At 42.7% G+C, this 25,812-nt stretch overlaps 2 protein-coding genes across 8 annotated transcripts in view; both read left to right on the forward strand.

Annotated features, from left to right (window-relative positions):
• The window catches only part of tjp1a (tight junction protein 1a), a 49,219-nt gene extending 45,062 nt beyond the window's left edge, over positions 1-4,157 (forward strand). For all 7 annotated transcript variants that reach the window (XM_061068747.1, XM_061068750.1, XM_061068751.1 and 4 more), the window contains one exon: positions 1,779-4,157. In XM_061068747.1, the coding sequence (XP_060924730.1) occupies positions 1,779-1,873 (95 nt within the window). In that variant the 3' untranslated portion in view covers positions 1,874-4,157. The remainder of the gene's footprint in view (positions 1-1,778) is intronic.
• Positions 4,158-6,634: 2,477 nt separating this feature from the next.
• Positions 6,635-25,812, forward strand: part of fam189a1 (family with sequence similarity 189 member A1) — a 79,167-nt gene continuing 59,989 nt past the window's right edge. Inside the window, exon 1 of the mRNA XM_061068875.1 lies at positions 6,635-6,880. Coding sequence (XP_060924858.1) covers positions 6,635-6,880 — 246 coding nt within the window. The remainder of the gene's footprint in view (positions 6,881-25,812) is intronic.

Genomic DNA, 25,812 nt, shown 5'->3' on the forward strand with positions numbered 1-25,812 from the left:
TCTGTGGCTTTCTCTTCACTTTGATTCTTCTTCTCCTCTTTCTTCCTGAACACCTCTCCGTGTCTCACTGCCTCTCCTCTGTTTACTGTTATTCTGTGGATCAATATGTTTATTTAAAGCTCTGTGAAAAAAAACGATTCATGTTCACAGAGACAGAGTTTGACTTGAAAACCACATGAAACTAGTCATATCTCAGTATCCAAGTCTTTATTTAAAGGTACAATGTGGAGGTTTTGACTACTAAAGGCTCAATGAAGCTTTTAATAAGCATGTACACACACACACACACAAGGGCTGATGTTTTCAAACTATGTCACTCTTGGTGGTAAAAGTATCGCCCGAGAAAGCTAGCTATGCACCAGAAAAATTAAAAGAAGAAAAAGATGACTCAGAATGATGCAGGTTTTATTTATCAGGTTTAAAATAGAAAATTTAAATGTAATTGGATGTTCATCACCTCAAACAATATTATTTCTGAAATATCTAAGAAATGCCAAATATCATTTAAGGTTTGTGACAATCATGTGACAACAGAGAGGGGTCACATACTCATAACTCTAATGCATTGTAAGTGCGTGAGAGAGAGGACATGCGTGGTTTTGGGACATAAAGCATCAGTCCTGTGTTCAAAATGTGAAGTCACGCCTTCAAAGAACTGAGGTCTGATTTCGAGCTCTGTCCACCAAAGACAAACTGGCAAACTTCAGTCGGAAATTTCGAGTCAAAATCTCAGGATGTGACGCACAATGTCACCACAACGCACAACCAGTGAGTCACAAACCACATGAAAACATTGAGAATACACAGGCTGCCATTGTTTGTGTCATTTCTGAATATAGTCCAGGAAAAATGCACACACAATGGAGGGATGTGACGGAGGCACAGATGGAGGACACGAGCTGATGCTGTGCCTGTTCTCTCATGCCTTTCCTATTGTTATATTTACATTGCTGAGCTAGGATTCACATCAACATCAGATTGAGAAGTAGGAACAAATTGATGTCTCACAGAGATCGAAGAATTTTAACAACAGTTAGGCGTCAAGTTTGTCAGATTGTTCTCAAAAGGAAACAGAACTGAACACAAAACAAGTTGGAAGCCAGGTAAACAAATGAAGGTTCCTCTTGAGTCCCAGCATCTGAATCTGATTCACACTCGGTGAAGACAGGGTTACAAAATATGGATCATGAGTTGAAATGCATTTGAGTTATGTGTGTGGCTTTTCTTCCTTTTACTTAGCGTCTAAATAGGCAACAATCCTCTGATTATTCAACTTCTGTATCAATCAAACTTTAGCACAACACAACCAGTGTAAATTGACACTTGATCTCAATAAGCAGGTTGCACTTACACTGTCACATGTGGAGGCTGTCCGCTGTATCGATGGACCTCTGCCAAGCCCCCTCTGCTTACTCTGATTGATTACTGGAACTTTGCTCTTGGCGCAGACTCGTATGTTTATAATTGCAATTACACCGAGACCTCGCAGTCACTGGGGTCTAATTTTGAGTCAACAAGAGACCAGGGACGTTCAATAAAACAATGACATTGCTTTTATTAGTTTATTTTCCTGCTGCGCTGCTTGGATTTGAGCCACAAACTCACAGTATGACTCAGAGTGGCTCGTAGTCGCAATATATAACCTAGCTCTGCACTCAGGGCTGTTTTAAAATGAGACTATTGTTTTTCATGACTTGGCCGTTCATTGGGTTTTGCGGTGTGAGGGAGTCAGTGATTGTTGTAAAATGCATTACATTTGCCGCCTCCTCTCTCCTCAGGTGACCCGAAAAGCTGGCAGAACAAGTCTGTTCCCGGGGACCCCAACTACCTGGTGGGCGCCAACTGCGTCTCCGTGCTCATTGACCACTTTTAAAGATGGAGACGGAGGCGGGGCCGGCAGGTGTGACGTTACTGAACACGGAGCCACGGTGGATAAAATGAAGATGACACACACAAGCTGTTTTCAGACATGACCTCCAGAGGAGCTCCAGCCAATTTGGTCCATACTTTCTCCAGAGTATTCCCTTTCACACATGCAGGAGATTCTCCGCTCGGGCGCGTTCACAACAGTAACACATTTTTCCGCAGGATTCAGGCGAGGGGGGGTGCAGCAGAAGGCAGAGGCAGGAAGTCACATATTAGTCCCGCTGCGAAGATCACATGTTTTTGTTTACAGAACATCCACACAGGCGTCGGCCCTTATCACTACAAACTCTCATGACATCTTCGTCAGTGGCTGTTCTATTTGTATGGCAGCGCTTCTTTTTTTGGTAGTATTTTTGTATTTTTTAATTCTTTGCGTCTGTTCCGTGTCAGAAGTGTCGCCAACCTCCCGCTCGCTCCCGGTGGATCCAGCGGAGGATCTCCTGCTGTGTTCTCACATTGACTCCGGAGTTTCTGTTGTCTTCACACAAGGGGGCCAGACGGAGAAAGTCAGCAGAAACTCCAGAGGCTCTTACTCTGACATTTGCGTTCACACATACGACCCGACGGAGACATTCCGGAGGATTTCTGGAGTTCAGTGCATGTCTGAAAGCATGAAAGAAGGCTACACACTCACACACACACACACACACACACACACACACACACACACACACTGATGGATGCACTCCTAACACACACCATAGAATGGAGTATGAAGAAGATTGGCTCTGTGCTGTTTACCCACAGAAGAAGGAGAGACTGATGATCACTACAAGTTATTCCTGAAAACAATTTCCCCCAATATGAGGTTTTGATGTGAAATGAAGTTGTTGATGATGCATGCCCCATTCCACTGAGGTTTAACTTTTTATATAAGGCGATGTTTATTGTAATTTTTACATGAATATAGACTGGCGGACGGCTTTTGAGGCAGCGTAAATGCTTCAAACATATTTATGCTATATATGCATACAGTATATATAGTAGTATAGAGAGGATTTACTTAAGTTTAAATCATGAATTCAGTCGAGATCTTGTCATTTTTCAGTTCAGGTGACTTGAAGACAGACCGCGTTTATTATTTTTTCCTCCACAATGAAGGTTTGAGGCGGAGGTGAGATAAAACATAGATGGTGACGTGTGGAAGTTTCTGTTGAAGGAGTTGAAAAAAGCTCGAGTTGGATATGAACCCAAGTAGCACACTTTTATAGAGAAGCTCTGCCTCCACTCCTGTACTCTTCCTTTTCCTACGGTTATATCTTGTAGCTCTTATTTCTTCCCACATCTCTCCTTCCAGCCTGAGGGAGATCTATGCATGTTCTTGACTCAGGTCCAGTAGCCTCCTCAGTTCCCTCCTCACATCTCTCTCACTCTCTCTCTTTCTTCGCTCTTTCTTTCTCTCTCTGTCTGTGCGCTCTTGCACACACACACAAATAAGCAGTGATGCCTTATCTGCAGATTATTCACTTCTCATCAAGAAAAAAAACAAATAAGTTATGATAAATTATGGTATAATGTCATTTGTTTTTGCCATTTCATCTTTTTTGTGGACCCACTGTATAAATGAACTTGGGTTTAGCTCACAATAACAGTCGATAAAGGATAACGAAGGTATGCTCTTCTTTTATCTGCTATGCATTACTTACAGAAAAGAAAAAAACAGAAAAGAAGTGGCTGTAAATAAAGCTAGCATATTGCCTTGTTTCTTTTGTTTGTAAATGAACTTTTTGTATGTCTTTCTTTTTTGTATAAAACTTAGAGCAAACATGTGGAAGCGAGTGAACATGCTTATCTTTGTATTCTGGATATACCCTCGAGCCTTGGAACTTATAACCTAACAATAACACATCACACATTTTCTACCAATATATTCACCCTATGTTACAGTCACGACTAAGGACTTTTCTTTTTTAACGGCTATTTAAGGATCAGGATCAAGTACTTTGGCTAAAAAACATTTCGAACCTGTTCTTTTGAAAGGGTGTGCTCTCAAAGTGTTCCCCTCACTGATTTGTGATACTGGATGCTGTATCGTGTGCCCTTAAATGTATTTTTGTACTAATAGACAATATATAATGTATGGCACACCAGTACCATTTTTATTTTTAGATATAACACGGCTTTAATTGGATATTAGCTCTTCACGTGTGGCTGACTTTTTTTTCTCCTCTACAACACAATTTTAAGTATACCACTGTATTAATAAATAAAATCATTTTTAAAGTAAAGAATGTGTCTGAAAGGGAGTTTTTTTTCTTAAGCCTTTTATCGAGCTTTTATCGAAACTTTTTTTTTAATAAGGAACTTATTGCTCTGTTCTTTCAACTTTACCTCAACCGAGCAAACCTCTGGGCGATATGGCCAAAAAGTATATCAAGATAAAGAAAATTTATAGAAGTAATTACTGATATCTATGATAAGTGCCACATTTTTTATTTTAAATATAAACAGATTTTTGCTCCCGAGTAACGGTTGTGGTTTAAATTATTTATGAGCAGACACTCGATAAACAGCAATACATTTTTACTAAACTAGTGTAGGTCAATTACATGCTATACCTTCTTACTGTGATTACAAATGTTATATTACCAATATTCAATAAATATTTGATGAAAGTTTTACTGTGATAGTTATTGATATGGTTTTATTGACCACAATTTCGATTTGGCTTCCTGTTTTTACTATATACATAAGATTGACTTATCGGTTAATCTATAAAATGTCTGAAAACACTGATCGGGATTTGCAAGAACCATTTTGAAATACCTGGGTATTTTTTACTATCAGTTCAAAACCCAAAGATACATTGTTTACAATCACACAACACAGGAAAATGAATTGTTGATCTCTAATTCTCATCATTGATGCTGTAAAAATTGCAGTTGCATGTCTCATGTTTCACAGGTAGGTGGCGCCGGTGAGCCCTGGATGAGTACACAAGGTCAGAAATACACACACAAGTCCTTCAGCTTTGATTTTCAGGTGTCAGGATGCAACCGAGATATACTCATCACACTTCATTGTTTCCGATCTATCCATTTTGCAAATCAATAGTAATAATATTACTATACTTAATTTATATAGCAACTTTCATTCATGAAATTTAGCACAAAATGCTTTACAATTCACATAGAAGGTCTTTATTAATGGAAAACAAGATGGAAATGAAAATCCAGTAAATCTCAGTGGTCTAAAGAATCAGACGACTGATGAATGCAATAAACTGAGGTTAAGATGAATTTTAAATCTGTAGATGAAGCAAAAAGTGTCCTGTATCAGGACTTCTGAGGTGAAGAGGTACATCTTCAGCTTTGGATTCATCTGAATTTGCCACAAGCTGAAGATGTTGAGAAACAGACACCAGACAAAATACTAATATAAAAACACATCACTAATGATCAGGTCTCTTTTCTTTTCTAAACCCTCGTCATGTGTAGAGCATGCACCTCCTGCTCACTTCGCTCCAGCAGCGATCTGCACTGAGATGAAGGACAGATGATCCAGAGCCACCGGTCAATGACACTGCAGATCTGCTGCTGCTGCTGCGGCTCTGATCTGCACTCACGTTGTTTCACAGCAGGTACACACACCTGAACTTCACATGTTCATATCCTTCACCGTTCCACTCAATCCTGGTGACATGGTGCGAATGTGTCCAAATGATCCGAGGCTGCAGATCTGATGCTGCCACATCTGATGCAGCAGCATTACCAGCAGCAGCAGCAGCCGCACCAGCAGCAGCATCACCACCACCAGCAGCAGCAGCAGCACCAGCAGCAGCATCACCACCACCAGCAGCAGCAGCAGCAGCAGCAGCAGCAGCAGCAGCAGCAGCAGCAGCATTACCAGCAGCAGCAGCACCAGCATCACCACCAGCAGCAGCACCAGCATCACCACCACCACCACCACCTACAGCAGCAGCAGCATCATCAGCAGCACCATGCAGCAGCAGCGGGTGAGCCACTCACTCGTTGGCTGATGAGTGAAGAGAACACCTCCCCCCTCTGCTGCTCCACTACCGTAGTAAAACACGCTGCGTGCAGCTCTCCGCCATCTGACGCGCACCGTGGCACATCTCCAATGCGCATTGTGCGTCCTGGCTGCTGAGCTGCTGGATCCTCTCTGTGTCTCTCACTCGAGGAAACTGCGGATATCCAGACAAGAGACAAAAGAGAAAACCCCCTCAGAACTGGTTTCAACTCTGCTTGTACCCACGCGGCTCCATCCCCCCTGTGGAGTGGGGGGGGGGGGGGGGGGGGGGGGGCTGCAGAGGACGGAGCTGGACAGCGGGGACATGTGAAGCTGCAGGAGGACGATGCGTCTGCGCTTTGTGCCATTTCTGGCTTCTGAGGAATGGACTCTTCTCCGGAGCTGCCCCCGAGACCAACCTGTGTATTGTGTGTGTCTGTTTGTGGGGATATGAGGTAACACTTCATGTGTGTGTGCGCGCGTGTGTGCGTGTGTGTGTGTTTGTTGTGGTAAACATCAGCTCTTCTCGCCTCTTCTCTCCTCCCTCCGCCGCAGCGCGTCTCTAATTGGAGCGACTCCGGAGCCTCTTAATTGATGGAGCTCGGACACTGACGGAGAGTTTCCCAGTGTTCCCAGTGTTCCCAGTTCCCCGCAGGCTGCACCACCACCACCCCGCTGCAGGGTGGATGTTATTCTCCTCCTCTGCTGCAGCTTTGTTCGGTCCTTTCCATCCGTGACGATGCCGGTGAGCGCGCTGCCCCGCAGCAGCGGCGGCTTCTCGGGCCCCGGGTCCCTGAGCCCGGCGTCGCTGTCCCGCAGCCTGTCCCGGCTCCGGGAGACCCGCACCCGGACCCGGATCATGCTGGCGCTGGGGGTCTCTCAGATGGTTCTGGGGAGTCTGATCCTGGCCGTCAGCTTTGCAGCTCTGGCTCTCACCACATCACCCAGAGTCCGGCACTCGTGTCCCTTCTGGGCAGGTTTCTCTGTGAGTACACACGTACACACACACTGAGGAACACACACACTGAACACACTGAGGAACACACACACTGAACACACACTGAGCATCACACACATAAACATACACTGAGCAACACACACACTGAGGAACACACACTGATGAACACACACACTTACACACACTGAGCAACACACACACTGAAAACACACTGATGAACACACACACTGAGCAACACACACACTTAAACACACTGAGGAACACACACACACTGAACACACACTGAGCAACACAAACACTTACACACACTGAGGAACACACACACTGAACACACACTGAGCATCCCACACATAAACATACACTGAGCAACACACACACTGAAAACACACTGATGAACACACACACTGAGCAACACACACACTTACACACTGAGGAACACACACACTGAACACATACTGAGCAACACACACACTGAGGAACACACACACTTACACACACACACTGAGGAACACACACACTTACACACACACACTGAGCAACACACACACACACACTTACACACACTGAGGAACACACACACTGAACACACACTGAGCCACACACACACTGAACACACACTGAGCAACACACACACTGAAAACACACTGAGGAACACACACACTTTCACACACACACTGAGCAACACATACACTGAACACGCACTGAGGAACACACAATCAATACACAATGATGAACACACACTGAACACAAACTGAGGAACACACACTCAAGACACAATGATGAACACACACTGAACACTGTTGATGAAGACACACTGAACACACCTGAGCAATACACAATGATGAACACAAACTGAACACACACTGAGGAATACACACTGAGGAACACACACCGAGGAACACACACTGATGAACACACTAAGGAACACACACTGATGAACACACTCAGGAACACACACTGAACACACACTGAACACACACTGAGGAACACACTGGTGAACACACTGAGGAACACAAACTGATGAGCACATTTGTCTCCTGGGCTGTGGATACAGATGTTATGCATAAACGTTATATTTGTTCACTATTGACTCAATTTAAAAAAACATTAACATGATGTATTTAAAAGAGGTTGAATTTTCAGACATGTGAGTACCTCAGTATTACCAGGACCACACACACACACACACACACACACACACACACACACACACACACACACACACACACACACACACACAGAGTCAGGGTCTTATGAGGAGGATATTTTAACTATATATGTATATATATATATATATATATATATGTTTGGTGGGAGATGTTGTGTTTTTGTACATGTCAAATGTTCATGGTGCTTTGTGTAAATATTTATGAACACACACTTCTTTGATTTTCTGCCAGAGAGGAGGAGGAGCAGGAACGGTCCATTAATTATAGAGGCAGTGGGGCAGAGTGCAGGGGTGAGGGGAGGTCTGTGGCACAAGGGCCATCTGTGGTGTGTGTGTGTGTGTGTGTGTGTGTGTGTGTGTGTGTGTGTGTGTGTGTGTGTGTGTGTGTGTGTGTGTGTGTGTGTGTGTGTGTGTGTGTGTGTGTGTGTGTGTGTGTGTGTGTGTGTCTGTGTGTGTGTGTGTATGTGTGTGGTGAGTGCATCATTACATTAAGTGACCAGAGCGATGCACAGATTGCCAATCAGTGCTTCAGGCTGATTTTTGTGTAGCATGTTTCACGTCTGTCATTCTGTTGTGCTACATATTACATTATTTTTTCTTTGCGCACCAAATATACATCTATATATAAATATATACATATTTGTGCTCCAACACACACACACACACACACACACACACACACACACACACACACACACACACACACACACACACACACACACACACACACACACACACACACACGCTCAGGCAAGACCTCAACTGTGCTTTTTTTTGGTTTGATGTGATTCATTCTGTTTTCCAGCCCACACAGAAGCTATAAAACTCCAGAAACACAGCCGCAGCGGCAAAACAAGAACACAACGTCTCTGCAGACAGAAATAAAATAAACCTGCAACAAAATCACTCTTCCTGAAAAACAACTCTTTTTTTTATTATTATTCATAATAATCCACCCAGAAGAATCTCATCTGACCCTAAATGATCAATGAAACATGAAGGGGAGCTCATCTTCAAATGAATCAGAAGCTTTTTATAATCAGGAGACGTGTGAAACTACCGGTTCACAATCTGCACAAACATTTCAAATTCTGCTCCATAAAATTTCAGAAAGAAATCAGACTGCATCCAAGCAAAATGTTTGAGATAGTGATGTGATGTTTGCTACTGATTTTTATCAAGAGGGATTTCATATAAGACACAAGACGAGGGATAGGGTGAGGGTTTTTTGTTCTTATAGGTCTGAGGCGGATTCTGGTGCTGAAAACAAAAGAGCCTTCTCAGTGCCATCGGCCACAGTGGAGCCAAAACCCCAGATAATGTGATTGAGGGCAGCTCTCCATCTGGAGACGCTGGTGATGGAGGTGATTTGCCCTCAAGCAATCACAGTGGAAGTCACTCGAACAGTTTAGACACTTAAAATGTCCCCAAAACAAAAAAAAACAAAAACACAGTTTAAAATCTTCAGATGTTACAATCAGACCGTTGTGTTAAAGACGTAGCGTCCACAAAGATGTGTCAGCTCTGTGACAGTTGGCGCCATGCTTTACAATCCGGTCTCTGATGTGGGATTATAATAGCAAAAAATGCAGCGTCTCCAGAGATTGGAAAATAGCAGGGAGCTGATTAGATTAGAAAACTGTGTCCCTCTCAATCAAGAATTCAGTTTGAGTGAATAAGACGAATCGAAGGCATACGGGAGAGTTGGGCTGGTTCTGCGTTTTGTGATTGAATCTAATCAAATGAGTGTAATTGTACACAAAAGCTGCCTCTGTACAGCTGTAAGAGTCTGCAGAGATAATCTACTCCTAATTTCAGAGAAGGGAAGGGTTCCCTCTCTCTGCTCGACGTGTGTGGGTGAAGAGTGTGAGCAGTTAAAAGTCTTCATGGTGGTGGGCCAAGTGTGTAGAATCAGAGAGGAGGTCATAATCCTGAATGTTTTACAAATGCTTTACTGCAGTTTAGAGACAAATATCTCTCCTTAAAGGGATAGTTAACAGAAAAAGGAAAATAAGCTCATTATCCACTCACCATTATGCTGATGGAGGGGTGAGGGAAGTGTTTGAGTTCACAAAACACTGCGGTGCACGTTAGCATCGCTACTTCCAGGAGCAGTATGGAGGCATTAAGTTTTATTTACATTAACGTTTTTAACGTTTGAAAAATCAATCCCCATTTACTTCAATTGTATTGGATTTGGCTCCAACGCTGTTCACCCCTGAGACTCCTAAAGTGTTTTGTGGACTCATAAACTTCAGCCACTCCTCCATCGGCATAATGGGGATGAGATAATGAGGGAGTTTTCATTTTTCTCTGAACTATCTCAGGGTATACACTGTATGCCTAGATGTCAATGTGTCCACCAGCGTGTCAGTGCTGCTGCTGTAATGGTCCCACCAAGCGTCTCCGAGTGGACCACAGTGAAATAACCACATATCTGTGGTGTCCAAATCTGTCCACAGCTGTCCAGTACATGGAACAAGAAAATATTAATATATGTTCAGACCTTTGAATCAAATAGCATTCGGTCCCATAAAGGATCTGATATCGTCCGTTTGCGTTTGACTTGAAGTATACCGCCCCCTTGTGGTGCCAGTAGACAGACGTCTCTAGAAGCTGTTGACTACCAGCATCAACGAGAAACACGCACAAGAAGTCAAACTGCTAAACATGTTTGGGATGAGGGTCAGATGTTGTTAGGTAGACTCTCAACGCGGCGTCGACGATTGACTTCTGTCAGGGATAATGGTCGTGGTCTTAAGGGGGCAGCTGTGGGGTCTGCGTGGCTGCAGCCGGACCCTTCTACCAGCCTTTAATTGTTATTTTGGTGGATGTGACTTCTTTGCCATTGTGTTAAACGAGGTGTAAATTCTCTGTGCGAGAAGAGCCCATCGTGGCAGGAAGTCACTTTGTCGCTGTTAGTTTATTGTAAAATATGTTGCAAACCAAACGAAGGGATTATTTTTTCCAAACTGCTTTGACTTTGTCTTTTCTTGCCGTTGCCTTTATGTCGAGCTTCTGCGTTATTGGTGACCAGAGCTAATGAGGAAGGTGATGACAAATCCTTAATCCTTCTGCATCTCTGTGTGTGTGTGTGTGTGTGTATGTGTGTGTGTGTGTGTGTGTGTGTGTGTGTGTGTGTGTGTGTGTGTGTGTGTGTGTGTGTGTGAACTCTGTAGGTGGCTGTGTGTGGTCACTGCGGGACATCATTACAGATCTCTGTATGATGACTGGTATTGTGGGAATTCATCACGGTCGCAGCGAGAGAAGGAATAATCTTTACATCCTACACAGAGCAATCACTGCTGAGCCCAGCTGTCCCTCCTCCTTCCCCACACACACACACACACACACACACACACACACACACACACACACACACACACACACACACACACACACACACACACAGGCACACGCACACATATCTCTGTGTTTTGCATATCAATTGTTTTGTGTCCGTCATCCTGATTTTTCAAACGCAAACATTTCTACAGCTTTGATGTTCAGCACTGTGTGTTTGATAGCATAATATCTCACACACACACATTCACACACACACACACACGTGCGCACACACTTGCCTGGCCAACAGAGAATAATCCTACAAATATCTGGCTCTTCCTTGAACACAACCCAAGGCTTGTAATTGTCCCCACACCCCGGCTGTAACCCTTCAGCTCGGCAGACAGGCAGTCAGCCGCTCTCTCTCCCTGTCCATGTCATGTCGGTGACAAAAGACGACGAGGGGCTGTAACACAGAGCGCTTCAGACTGTGAGGCGACAAAGTCGGTGAGGCTCAGCATTCAGCCGCCCCTGCTCTGCACCGTGTGGCCGGATCAACCAGCAGGTTTACCTTCTGGCTGTGGATCGCACTTCCCTGCCGGCCAATAAATGAGTGGTCGTGCTCGAGCGAGCCATAGGGCGTCCGCAGCTGTCGACAGCTGACGTGCAGAACAAATCACCCTCACGTCTCCATTAATTAAGCTCAGGACAGATCCATGCATCCAAACACACAAATCTGCCTCATATCGGGCCACAGAAACTAGAGACACACCTTCCCCTTCTAAGATATTTCCCCTGCAGCTCAATAAAAGAACAGACTTCTCAGTTTTTCCTGGTTATGTGAAACAGCTTCTACCACTCAACAATCTACAGACTCTGACAAAGACGGATTAACACAGAGTTCCTGGTGTTGGAAGTGAAGCAGCTCTTTCTACCAACCATCAGCAAATTGTGCACTAATCTCTCAACATATGCATGTCTGCATGTGTGTGTGTGTCTTTCAGTAGACGGCAGTAAAGGGTATTATAGGGAGTGGTTGTGTTGCGGAGCCATAGCTTGGGGCTCTCTACTGTTGGAAGGATTAGCGGGAAATTTTGTCCTGAAATTCCTGGTCCCCACAGGAAGAATCCTGCTGACGTCTGTTTTTTCGCTTTACGTTTAATTTATCGCCACCAGTGCGTTGAAATCTTCAATTATCATGTGAAAGATCTTGCTGGGTGAATTGATACCAAACGCTGTATCTTACACCTGGAAAGTGGCGAAGTGGCTCTAAACACAGTTGTCCTTTTCCATTGTTAAACTGGCAAATGAACTTGCACCTGTCTTAGCGCCCATGAGCAATCTGCTCTTAAAATGAAGCGTGGTCGGGTACATTGCTGCCATATTGCTGTCTCGAGGCTCAAGAAAGGGATCGTGCAATTGACCAATAAATGTTGGCACATGCAGTATTTCAGTGTTAGCACATTTCTGCTTGTTCGATGGACTCAATAGAACAACCTTTTGTTCTGCCATTAAAAAGGCAATAGTGTATTTGGACACGTCATGTCCTAAAGCCAACATGTCCAGGCTGACAGAACTGCAGGTCAGGGTATCGACTTGTGAGTTTGGGGCATTTTTGCCTTGGAGTTTGACTCTAAATACTTAAACAGAGTCAGACATTTATTGTCAGTCGTTCGTGTTGACGTCTGGAGACGAGAAAAATACCAACGACGAAGGGGACACAGATGAACAGTTTGTCTCTAAGTGCTACTGCAGCTCTCCTAGGAAATGATTTTAGCAGACAGGTTTTACATTTCTAATCAGGTTGTTGTAGTGAAATCATGTAAACACTCCTGTTTTTCCCTGAGTGGTGTTTGCTGCTGCAGTTCTGGAGGCAGACAAAGACAAAGAGGAGAAATGTTTCATTTGATTATTTCTGTTTTCCTGCGGCGAGGGAGTGTGAATCATCTTTAGTGAACTGGCTCATTAGGCTCAGGTGGTTTCCTGGCAACAGGTCCTAACCGCTTTAAAATCCACACTTTTATTGTATCTCAGCCCAAATGAAAAAGCCTTTAAGGGAATAAACGTGAGGCCAAAATGCATGAGAGTAAAATTGAATTGTTGAAACTTAAACTTTATGCATATAAACCTTGTATTATGGTTCAACTTTGAGTGATTGTAAACTGGTCACTGTTGATGTGGATTCACAGACAGAGACATGAGAGTGAAGTCTGCAGTGTTGCTTTGGAAAATCATCATTTTGAAAGATCCGTTTTTCTGTTGCATGCGAATGGAATAACTACACATGCGCTTGTTGTCAGGGATACGGAGGCAATTTTTTTTACTGCTTTTGGTTTCACTCATGACTCGACATCAAGTGAACGTCAGTCGACTCTCTCTGCCTTCAAAGTGAATATCCACACTTCCACTTTGGTGTCAAGTGAATATTAAGCTTTGTTGTATGATTTTAGAAGAATGAATACTTTCACGCCCAATGAAACCTCTAATATTATAATGTAATGCTTAAATAGCCAACTAGTATCGAAGTTATATTGTTTTACATTTTTCTAAACAGTGTATTATGGAAATTAGCTCCACGTTGATTTCTATTTCAGTCCCTTTTGTGTCACAAGTGCAGCTTTTAGTTCCTTCTCATTTCTCTGTAGTTTATTTTCAGCCCAGTGACACATTGAGTTAATTAATAATTCAATAATAAACAATAATAATAAGGACTGATAGGTGTATTCACTAATAATTAATCCATAAATAAACTGATTTACAAAGTAAATATTTGAGAAGATAATCGACAAATGAGTGGTTCAACAGTGAATAAGCACCTTATACAAAAAAGGGATTTATTACAAGAAAAGATAATGGAATCAAAAAGTTTAAAAAAGAAAATTAAATAACTTGATGGAAAATGGAATAAAGAACACAGATTTTACTCAGATGCATTAAAAGGTCATATTTTCTGTTTCCATTTGCGTTTTCATTTTCCTGCTGCTTTATCTATTTTTAGCCTCTCTATGACACTTTGTAAACAAGTCACAACTGTACAACATGGCAGCCTCAGGTATGTTTCACTCGTTTCACTAACTTGAATCCTCGCATTTCTCCTCCTATGATCATTTTAAGGGGGTGTGGCCCCACATTAGCTCATAAAGTGGCCCCTAGGTGCTTCAGGCCGCCTCTGACACTACGTAATGGCATCATGAGTTTGTCAAGCAGCCACTTTATTATATGATCCGACCAGTTCGTTGTGAAGAGGACATTGTTCTGGGACTCAACACAAAGCTCCACGTTGTTGTTTGGATGCAGCCATTTATTCCCAGCTGTCAATAGAGGACGTGGCTCCTCCACCACCGGACTCATCTCATCAGTTTAGATTAAATGGAGAGTGTGGTCAGCACACATGCTCTCAGACCAGAGCACTCACGACCCGACCGCCCGTCTTAAATCTCATATTGATCAGCTAATTAGATGGATTCCCATCAATCATTCGATTTTTTCTTTCTTTCATTTTTACTTTAGCAGTTAGTGTTTCTTTTTGTAATATCTCTGCAGTGACCTCGTATTTAAAGCAAATACGTGGTGGCGTGCTGATGTCGTGCAGTTTTAGAGCTCAATCTTTCCCGAGGTGTCGCTGAAGAGTTGTAATTCACTTCCCTGCTGCACCTTTCCATAATAAGTAAGTAGGCCCTCAGGCTGCTGCTACTCATTACTCTGAGGACCCTCCAGTGCATCCTGCCCCCACTCCAGTGCTACCAGTGAGCACCATAATGGTGGCAAGAACAGTTTGTCCTTGCTGCCACTTCAACACACACATAGGGTGTTGGAGAGGAACTAATATTCCAGCTCTACTTTATTTCCCTTTCTTAAAGAACTTTACCCTTGAACGCCGAAGACGCATCCAGACTCTCTGCTTCGTTTGCTCCTGCATCCACTTGTACGCTGATAGTTTGGGTTTGTTCATGATCCGTGTTCAGCATCGGGAACAAGATGATCCGAGCGTCTTCGGTGCGTGCCAAGTTAGGATTCGAGTCCCTTTGTTACACGTCATCCCGCTTTCTTTCCTCTCTTTGCTGTTCATCACCAAGTGAAGAATAGAAGCAACCTAGCTGAAAACCTGGCATTGTGCTCCTCCTGCTTAACGAAGCATTCATCCGTGTAAGGCAGAGAAAAAAAGAGAAATGTGCAGGTAGTGTCTGAAAATATGAATAGTGTCCATTGCGCTCGGTTTTGTGTTGTGAGGAAACCACATAAAGGGAATCATCTGTGCAACAGTGTGGACAAACTGTTCCTCACGAGGTCGTGTTCATACTGACAATAGCGATGTGACAGAAGAACGCAGCTCTCAGAGACCGCTGCATTGACACGTGAGAGAACAGGTTTGCATCACCTCTGTGCAAAGTACATGGTACCAGCCAACCTGGTGTAAGAGCACATTCCTCTTTCATCATTCAGTTTGAGGTTTGAAGTAAATGGTAGAATATTTTATGAATCAAATGTTGAATCGAATGTTAAAAAAAGACTTGTGCACAAGGGGAAATATTCCAATATCTTGTTTACTCTGCTCCAAAGCCCAAAACTTAAAAAATATCCAGTTTTAAAAATATGGTTACTCGAAGAAGAGCAACATTTTCTCACATTTAAAATCCTGGAAGCAACGAATGTTTTGGCGTTTGAGCTTGAAAAATTAATTTGGGTGTTTATTTTTCTTTCGGTTTTAATATCTGGTCTCTGATGAGCTTGGGTGTGTTTTATTTCTTCCTCAGATCAGTGCCTGAAGCAGCATCTTCACACTGCTGCTGTACAGTGTGATTTCAACACTATTTTTGGTCCAATAACCAGCTAATGTCACACGTCGAATGAGATGATACAGTGTATGTTGTTAACATCAGTGTGGGACCAACACAAATAGGCAGCGTAGCTTAGGGTTATATTTAGTGTTCACTGAATGCCGGATTGCAAGTTGTTCATTATATTCTCCCAGTTACATTAACATAAGAGAACATCGAGCTTACACACTGAGAATTTACCTTTCACTTATTAAGAAGACATTTTCTAAACAGAAGCTAGATTACATTTACAACTTCTTTACATTTTAGATTAGGGAGTAGATGCCAGTTTAGAAAGGTTTTTAATAATATTTGTTACCGAGCAAGAGGGCCATATTGTTACAGAAACCTGGAGCCACTGTGAGACGACTCAACCAGGGACTTAATGTCATTTAAGAATTTTAACCAAAGTAATTATCATGATTTTAATGTTGGTGAAAAGCCACATTCGACATTAATTATTATTCCAGTCAGAGTATTTTATATCCTTTTAAAACTTGACTAGGAGGGAAATTTAAATACCTCACAGTGATCAAACACATGTCTGAGCCTGCACACACACACACACACACACACACACACACACACACAGACACACACACACACACACACACACACACACACACACACACACACACACACATTACATCTCTGCGTTACTCACTCAACACAAAAAGACTTTACGCATCATTTTGATCTTTGAAGTGAGTGAAGCTGGTTTTGATGTTTGATGAAAGCAGAAACGTTTCTGATCTTCTGCATGTTTTCACACGAGAACTGACCCTGTTGAAATACATGAGGGGAGGAAACCGAGAGAAGGAGGGTCATGTATGTGCAGGGCTTATTTTATATATTGTTAATCCATGATATATATGTTTGTGTATATGTGTGATTGCATACCTCCTCCTACCTATCTCTCTCTTGTACGCCCTCTTTCACTGTTTGTGGTGCGGCTCTGTGTTGCTCTGACCCGCGGCCCGGGAAGCGTCTGACAGAACGCTTGATGCTGCACTTCTATACAAACAGCCTCGACCCGGCTGCCAGCAGGTCTGTCTGCAGACTGCTGAATAGAAAAGGCCGACAGGGATGAACTGAGCTCGCAGGCAGGGAGGGGAACCGGATCGGAGGCCGGGGGCAGAGAGCGAAACCGAAGACGACCGGAGGCAAATGTGTTCCGTGAGCTGTGGTGTCGTTGCTTTTATGAGATGCTGCTGCACTGAAGGAAACAGTCACAGGTGCTGCGACTGTACAACACCTGTGTTTACATTTATTCTGCTGCCGGGTTCATGTCATGTCTGGAAAGAGCTTTAAGACCCAGACCTTTTTATTCTTTGGACTCAATGGAGAGTTTAAGTTCCCAGTGAAGTGACACACAAACACATTCTCCTGATATTTTGTTATGAAACTAAACGCTTTTCAGTAGCGAGCTGCAACAGGCCACGAGCGTGAGGGTCTGATACCAGCGCTCGCAGACAGATGGAGCTTTGTTGATGTGTTTGACTTCCATCCTCTACCTGCTATTGAGCTGTACCTTCTTCCTGTTCTCACAAAGCTGACTGTCGTCAGTCGCCGCTGCTTTCTATAGCTGATCAATGGGAGAGCCTGCTGACTGGAGCCTCCCTTTGTTCTATGATTAGCAACTGTGGTGTGTGGGCTGCTGCTTTTATGTTTGCATGTGTGGGAGGGGAAGTCATAGGTGTGTAAATGTGTGCACATGTGTACTTGTCTATGTGGAGCTGGAGTCGCTGTAAAGGTCGTATCCCTCCTCCTCCTTTATCTCTGTGAATGCAGACCACGGAGACAGGCAGTTGATCAGAAAGGAGGCTGTGTCTCAGGAGGTTGAGTGGTTCGTTAGCTAATCGCGAGGTTGGTGGTTCGATCGCTGGCTCCTCCAGTCTTCATGCGCGTGAATGGGTGATAGTGACTCGAAGTCTAAAGCGCTTTGAGTGGTCATAAAGACGATAAAAGTGCTATATAATTGCAGGCCATTTTCCATTTATTTGTGTTTATTGAGACGGCCTCAGGCTGCAGCTACGAGAAGAGAGAGCAACAGTTCTGTTTGTCTCCCTCTCCCTGAGAAAGCAGCCGACCGCTGTGCTGAAAGCAGCTTTCAGGGTTTAATCAGGTGGCGAGGAAGATAAATCAGAGGCTCCAGGACGACCTGAGAGTCTTACGTAAACACAGTTAGGTTTTTTCCACCTTTAGCATTGCAGCAAACAATACAAGTTTAAGTTTGAGCACAAAAACCTTTGCATTAGTTTTTAAAGTGAGACTAGAGCCTCCAAGTTCTGTTGCAAAAGGAAGAAAACCATCCATCTAAACTGCTCATTCCTCTGAGTGGGCTGGAGCCAATTCCAGCTGACATTGGGTGAGAGGCGGGGTAAACCCTGGGCAGGTCGCAGGAAAGACATGGAGACAAATAACCATTCACACTAACACCTACGGGCAATTTACAGTCTCCAATTAACCTAAGCTAAATGCAGTGACTGTCATCGGACTGGAGAACATGCAAACTCCACAAAGAAAGAACCTGGATGACCTAGAACTTTCTTGCTTTGAGCCCACAGCGTTAAACACTGCAAAAATCGAAAACGTGAGAGAGCAGGCTTTGTGCTGACAGAGAAATTGTCTGTGCAGGTGAGCGTCCTATAATTAGTGCTGCTAACTAAACCACCTAGTCCACATTTTATTTTCAAAAGTTGTTACCGAATGACTTTGAAAAGAACAGGAGGACAGAGCTTGCTGCCTTGCTTTCCTCCTCACATCACTCAACATCCCACCCGAACCAATCACCTCCAAAAGATATTATTCTGTATACCCTCCCAAGTTACAAATTCACAAATCACCTACCGCCTGTGAGTCTTCCTTGTCCAAACATAATTGTTTTTCAGAGTAGGGGAACGTCAAGTGGCAAAGCATATAGAGATAACAGTTCCAATCAGAAAGTCATAGTTTCAATAGTTGGGGGGGAATGACATTTTGAGAAAATCTACAGTCGTCATCATGAATATCGGGGAAACTGCTGTGGTGATATACAAGAAAATGACCTTTGCGGGAGCTGCAGTTTGTCAGAATGCTAATAAGTTCATTCATGTAACTGCCAAAATCACCAACAGCTCCGATTTTTAAGTTTCTGTATTAGACTCTCATTTCTGTCGGAGGGAAAGTAAAGGCCTGAGGAGGATGGAGGCAGCTGCTGCTCCGTTAACGTGTTGCTTTTCTTTTCAGCCTGGTTCGACATCATGTCAGCGTGTTTCAAACAGAGAGCTGTCGCATCAACTTACCTTAATCAGGGGGTTTGTGCTCAACAGATGTTTGTAGCTTTGTAAAATAATAAAATAGGCAGAGTTTGAACTTCTCTCTCAAACAATTTCTTCATCCTTCACACAACATTTTTTTCTTTTAGCGTAAGTTTGAATGCAACACAGTGAATCTGAGCTTTTTGTTTTCAATCTTTAAAAAGTCTTTTAAAGGATTTGTAAAACTAAACAAACTGAAGACATCACTCTGGGTAATAAGAAATACATTTTTTCGATCAATCAACATGAATAAATCAACGAAAGTACTCAGTAAGTTGCAGCCTTGGTTTTTGGCCTTGAACAAGACGGGACACATTTTCAAAAAGACTAAAGATTAAAGAGAAATATTTCATCTGGTCCAGGAACACCTCAGAATCCCTAAAGAAAACACCGTCAGCAGGAGCTCACATTGTGCTGGGTGAGCTGATGGCGTTAGGACTTTGGCTCTCTGCTCTGACATAAAAGCAATTTCCTGTTGAAAATAGGTCTCACACAGACACACACACTAATGTCGTCACTCTTAAGCTCATATTTTGCTGGTAATAGTCTGAATTATGCTTTTCTGTGTGGTTTCTATGAACAGGTCAAACAGTTAATCGCTGGACATGTTTCAAGGACTTTGTATCTGAACACTCCGCCATGCGCCTCAGACAAAGAGAGAGAGAGAACGGAGAGAGAGAAAGAAAAAGTACAGGACAAAAGACTTGTCCTTTTTGACACTTTAATCAGCTCAAACCTCCAAAGCAGACAGGTGGGATCTGATTTCCTCACCACAACAGTTCCTCTGTTCTCCTGCTTCTTGACTTCACCTCTGCTGCTCTGTCACTCTTCTTTATGATTATTCCAGAACCAACAGGAAAGCACTCTCGCAAATCTGTTGACTGAATCCATTAATTTGCTTTAACAAGGTTTTCATTGTTATTGCAGGAACAGAATATGCACAGTCGCATACAGTAGTGTCCTGGCATTTAGTTGCTGTACAACCATAATTTATTTTGGGAAATACAGAAGTCATAACAGCAACGTCACATTGCAGCTCCAGACGACCGCAAACACGCAACAGATCAGTAAAGACACACAAAAGACAGACGTCTTTATCTATTATCAAGTGCAGCCGTCTCACATTTTGTAGTTTTCAGTTTCTGTGGTTTTTGCTCTGAAGCGTCACAAGGACATCGGAGGTTTTGAGGAGACAGATCTGTTTACTTTCTGCTTGTTGATGAGGGTAAACGTACTAAATGCTCATTTATTTCAGTTTGTCCTTCGGCTAGAGTGCATTGTGGGAGTTGCTCTTTTCTCTAACTTAATTCACAAGTTGGTCTTTTGAAAAAATGCTTAACAAGGAAGGGAAGAAGTGATTTATGCTGAAATAAGAGAAGGGTGCAGAGTTGGAGCGGGGGATGATGGGGAATCTGTGGGTGTTTGCTCAGAGCGATGGAGGCCAGCTGGCCCCTGGGCAATCAGCTCCTCCCTCAGGTTGATATTTCAGCTCCTCCTCCCCCTTACCAGTGAAAAATCTTTCACTTGGCATCACTTCAGCTTGGTTAGCCGGCCTCATCCCCCTCCCACCTTCTCATAATCTATACTCTTTCTGACAACTCACTGCCTCTTTCTGTCCCTAGAGGTTTCATCTCTGTCTGTAGGATCCATGTTTCAGCAGTGACGGGAGGAGTAGAATTGCTTTTTTAGATTTGAAGAGTTTGCATGTTTCTGTCACAGAAACAATGTCTCTGTCTTCCTTTTTTTGACAACTTAGGCAATTGGAAAAATTCATCTCAACATAAGGTTTTCATATATATGTGTGACAAACTTCTCTCTCTCAACACAGGTCCACATAAAACCATATCAGAAAATAATTTCTACTTTATCAACTCTCGCTCCTTATTCAGCAAACGTTTCACTACCACAGCACTGCAGTGGTAGAACTAAAAACATGCTGCATCTAAGCTTTTTTTACACTAATCAATACCTCCCTCAGTGTGCTAAAGACAAACCAAGACTGGTTTCATGACAAAAACCTGATTATCCCCCAGCTTACATACATATGCAGCTGCTTTTATCTGGATCACATAATCACAACATGTAAATACACATAACTTCATGTCTTATAAACTCGGAAAGCTTTTTTTTGGCCTGACACACACACACACACACACACACACACACACACACACACACACACACACACACACACACACACACACACACACACACACACACACACACACACTCTGCAAGTGTGTGTGTGTGTGTGACTTGGAATTTTTCCAGTTTTCCACATAAAGTACAGCAAGCTTAGTAAACAGCCATGTAGAAGTTGGCTGAGTTTTTATGTTTGCTAACCAAATCTCAGTCATAATGTCGTCCTCAGTCCTCTGACTTAAAGGCTGAGAGGCTGAAATCGCAAATACATTTTGTGCATTAAAGGATTTAGTATAGATTTGACTTTAATTGATTAATTGATAAATATCATCCACATATCTGTGAGTGTTGTGCAAAGATTTGGAGATACATATTTTAACTTCCTGCTGCTTAAAGAGAGAAAATCATTGTTTTAGAAAAAGCATTGTTGGGCCTTCAGGAAATGTAATGTTTTCAATTTTCTTCTGAAGTGCCACTTTATTATTATAGCACCATCACAAAGAAATTCAGAGATTTAAATCAAACAGCTTCCAGACTGCAGGATCCCTACATGCTGTCCAAGAGGCTGTTGGAGGCTGTTTAAAAATGGATGAGATTGTGTTGTTTCCTGGGCAGGAGATGGTGAGACTCGTGGGCATTTTCAGTGGGTGTCATGGAAACGTCTTGACAATCAAATAAGCTTTTGCAACAAAGAGTTTGAAATGTTTACAATCGCTGAAAGAAAGCACAACAGAATAGTTCTTTAAAATGATCAACAACAGTCAGCAACAGAATAAGACAATTTCATGACATTGTGTGAAACTTCAGCTCCATGAAGCGTTTTATTATTCTTCACCAGATCAGCTGCAATCCAGTCCCAGGTAAACCCCAACACCTTGTAGCCCTGCAAAAAAGAAGGCTTTTGATCCAGGATGGAAATGGAAACATCTTGATATGATGGCAGGTGTTACCCCAGGGTAAAAGATAAACAGAAATACCCATAGGTAGAATATACATAAAAGCCCCATAGTATTTATACTATGTGTATGTATATATTCATAATATAAAAGCCCAAGGCTTAAGATATACATAAAATAAACCCCCCAGAGTTTAGATATAGCCTACGTAGTATAAAAGCCCCAAAATTTGAATATACATAAAAGCCACAGAATTGAGATACACATATTATTTATACTATGTGTATGAATTTATACATAATATGAAGGCCCAAAAGTTAAAATAGGCTTATATGTAGCAGTAGAGATCTTCCATCCCTTCAACAAATTCTGTGTCATGTGTCAGGTGTACAGGTGTTCCTAATAAAGTGCTCGGTGATTGTGGAACCAGCATGTTCAATGTCGACCTTGATTAGGTCGTCGACAAGATTGGTAACTATGGCAACAAGAGGCTGCTACTATGGCGTGTTGCCAGTCAGCACCATTTTAAAGAGTTAAGGGAATTGGGGGACGTTTGTGTGTGTTTCTCTCTGTCGCCGCTGACAGAGCTTCACGGAGAAGAAGGAGTGAGTAAGAAAGATCAGCAGCAGCTTGTAGCGCATGAAGATCAGTGTGACAAGAGGTTCGTCACAAGCAGATTGAGAGGGGATGCCACAAAGTGAACAGGAAATATGAAAGCAAAAGAACAACACAAAGATTATGAGAAGCGCGACGCCTGTTAGCGGAATTGAATTGTTTTGCCTGAAGTCAATTACAGCTGCGGTTGTGGGAGTAATGGCTCTGGCCATGTCTCTGTAGCTCTGTCTTTAGCTGCTACTAGAGGACAAAAAACATTATTTGACAAGTGTAGTTTATGTTCACAGCACCTCAGCTTCACCAGCTCACAGCCCCGTCCTGTTCCTTCTACTGATCCTAGACAACTTGCATATTTTTTTACGTTGCACTGTCACCTCACAGCAAGAACGTTCCCAGTTCAGCCAGGGTGTGTTTGTGTGGAGTTTGCTTGTTCTCTCCCTGTCCAGGTTTTCTTCAGGTACTCAGGCTTCCTCCGACAGACATGCAGACCGGGGTCACGGTAACTGGAGACTCTAAATTGTCTGTAGGTGTGAATGGTTGTTGTCTCCGGATGTTGTCTCTAGCTCATCCCGCGACTCTCAAAATGTTAAGCAGTATAGATAATGGATGGAGAGACGTTGAGCTCTCAGAACCACTTTATCAACCCAAACTCATTAGTTTTTCTAACTGCGGTTAAGAAAATGTGGAGTGCGTCTGAGGTTCAAATGATTTATGTAGGAGTTAAAACCGGAGATTGCTCTGATGGTAGTAAGGCTAACTGTAATCACATTGTATGTATTCAAACAGCAGCAGAAACTCATTGAAGCTCATCAGGGTTTTTCACAGAAATCTTCAACTATCTGCTTTGTGAGTGGGTCAAATGAAAGGCGACGCCAGTGTGACTCTGATGAACCTGTGGGCTTCAAACACGGAAGCAGCAGGGCTTTGAAACCTGACAAGTGAGGATCTGCTCAAAATGTCACAGCTTCAGAGGAAGGCAGAGAAGAGTTGAACCTTTAGTACTCGGGCGTGTTGCTGGGTCCACGTCCTCGACACATGAAGGTGATGTCTGATCTGACGCTCTGTTTGGCAGTGCAACGTCACGGGTCTGTGTCACAGTTAGAAAATATGTTATATGATGTGCAAACTAACTGCAGTTCTATTGGATGAGCTGAATTGGTCAGTTTTGTGTTAATACTGGAATTTATTTAGATGTTACTTTTGGTGTGATGGTGCTTTTTTGCCATTTTAAAAAATTGTGTCAGAGCTCAGCGTTTTACATTTCTCATTTTCACTTCGCTGATTGATTAACTAAAAGGAGAGGAGAAAGGATTAACAAGTTGTGCAGGAGTCATGTTGCTACAGTGGCCGAGCACAAAGGGGACGAGCTAAAGCTAATTGGCTTTCGTCTGTTCAGCCCTGCAGTCTCGTCTTCCTCTGAAGGACAAATTAAATGTGAGGCTCTGCTCCGGTGCAGCCGACAAATCTCTGTTCAGTCCCGACAGTTAAATACCATTGATCTCAGCTGCTATCACCACATTGTGTGTTCATCTGTGTTGTGTGTGTCTCACAGGTTTGTTTGTCTGATTGGCTGCTTTTGTTTCTGTCTCCATTCCTCTTTTCATTCTCACCATCTTAACAGGAATAGAAACACGTCTAAGCAATAGCATGAAAACTTTTACTTCCAAAGTTTTGTTCGTGATTTGATTTCTCAATCATCAGAGTTATATTAACTAATTTAAATTTGCTTCTCAAATATGACTTACAGTCTCAATGTGGCCTTTGTTGAATTATGAGTCACTATTGTCTGACATTTCATGGGCCTAATAATTAACCAACTTTAATGGCAGACAGTTGAGCGCAAACCTCCAACAGTCCCCTTATGAAACCACATTACAATTCATTTTGATTTGTTTTAGTTTTTTTCGCTTTGAATCAGCAATACATTAGAATGCCCTAAACATGTCTGACAAGATGCTGAGCCACACTGGTAGACAGGTTGGAGCACAGGTCTTCTTAAAGCCTTTGCCCAAACTATTATTTCAAATGTTAAACTCATAAAAAGGGGACAGAAATGTGTTAGATGAATAAAAGGAGAGAGTAAGACGTGTTGACCAGAATCCCATTATCAGTATCTTACCCTCACAGTGTGAATCTTTCTCTCACACTCCCTGCTGTGCCTCTTTCCAAGGTCAGCTACAACTATTAAAACTAGCTTGCTATTTATCTTGGGAAACAACATTTGAGATCTGCTCTTAAGTAAGCAACAAGGCTAGAATTTATTTCTATTCAGTGCCAGTCGGAGGAGTTTCACTCACAACCAGCAGGTCTCAAGTGCGACTGCTCGAAGCATTGATTCTCCTCATGTGGCCTTGACTTGTTTAACCCAGGGATGTGCAGTGATTTCTGAAGAACGGCCTCTCCTCGCTTTAATGAAGTTAAACATTGAGGATGTGCTCCCACACAAAGTTTGTTGTGTTGTTTTTGTGTCAGGGAAGGAAATATCAAGGTGAAGAATATCTTAGCTGAAACCTAAATGACTTTGGGGTTTTATCGAATTTAAGCAGATTTTTCATACAAAGACCACAAGATAGTAGAAATATGAGTCTTTGTTAGAAGCTCGAATTGAGATCAGCTTTATTTTTCTAAAGACTTCCTCTTTTAAACCAAGACGAGATAATGTGAGTTTAAAAAGCCTTTTTAACCCCTTATCACTTTTTCATTGTTTTTGTCCTAAGCTAAGCTAAATAGCTGCTTG

Source organism: Limanda limanda, chromosome 3 (assembly GCF_963576545.1).
Source record: "Limanda limanda chromosome 3, fLimLim1.1, whole genome shotgun sequence".
Taxonomy (NCBI): Eukaryota; Metazoa; Chordata; class Actinopteri; order Pleuronectiformes; family Pleuronectidae; genus Limanda; species Limanda limanda.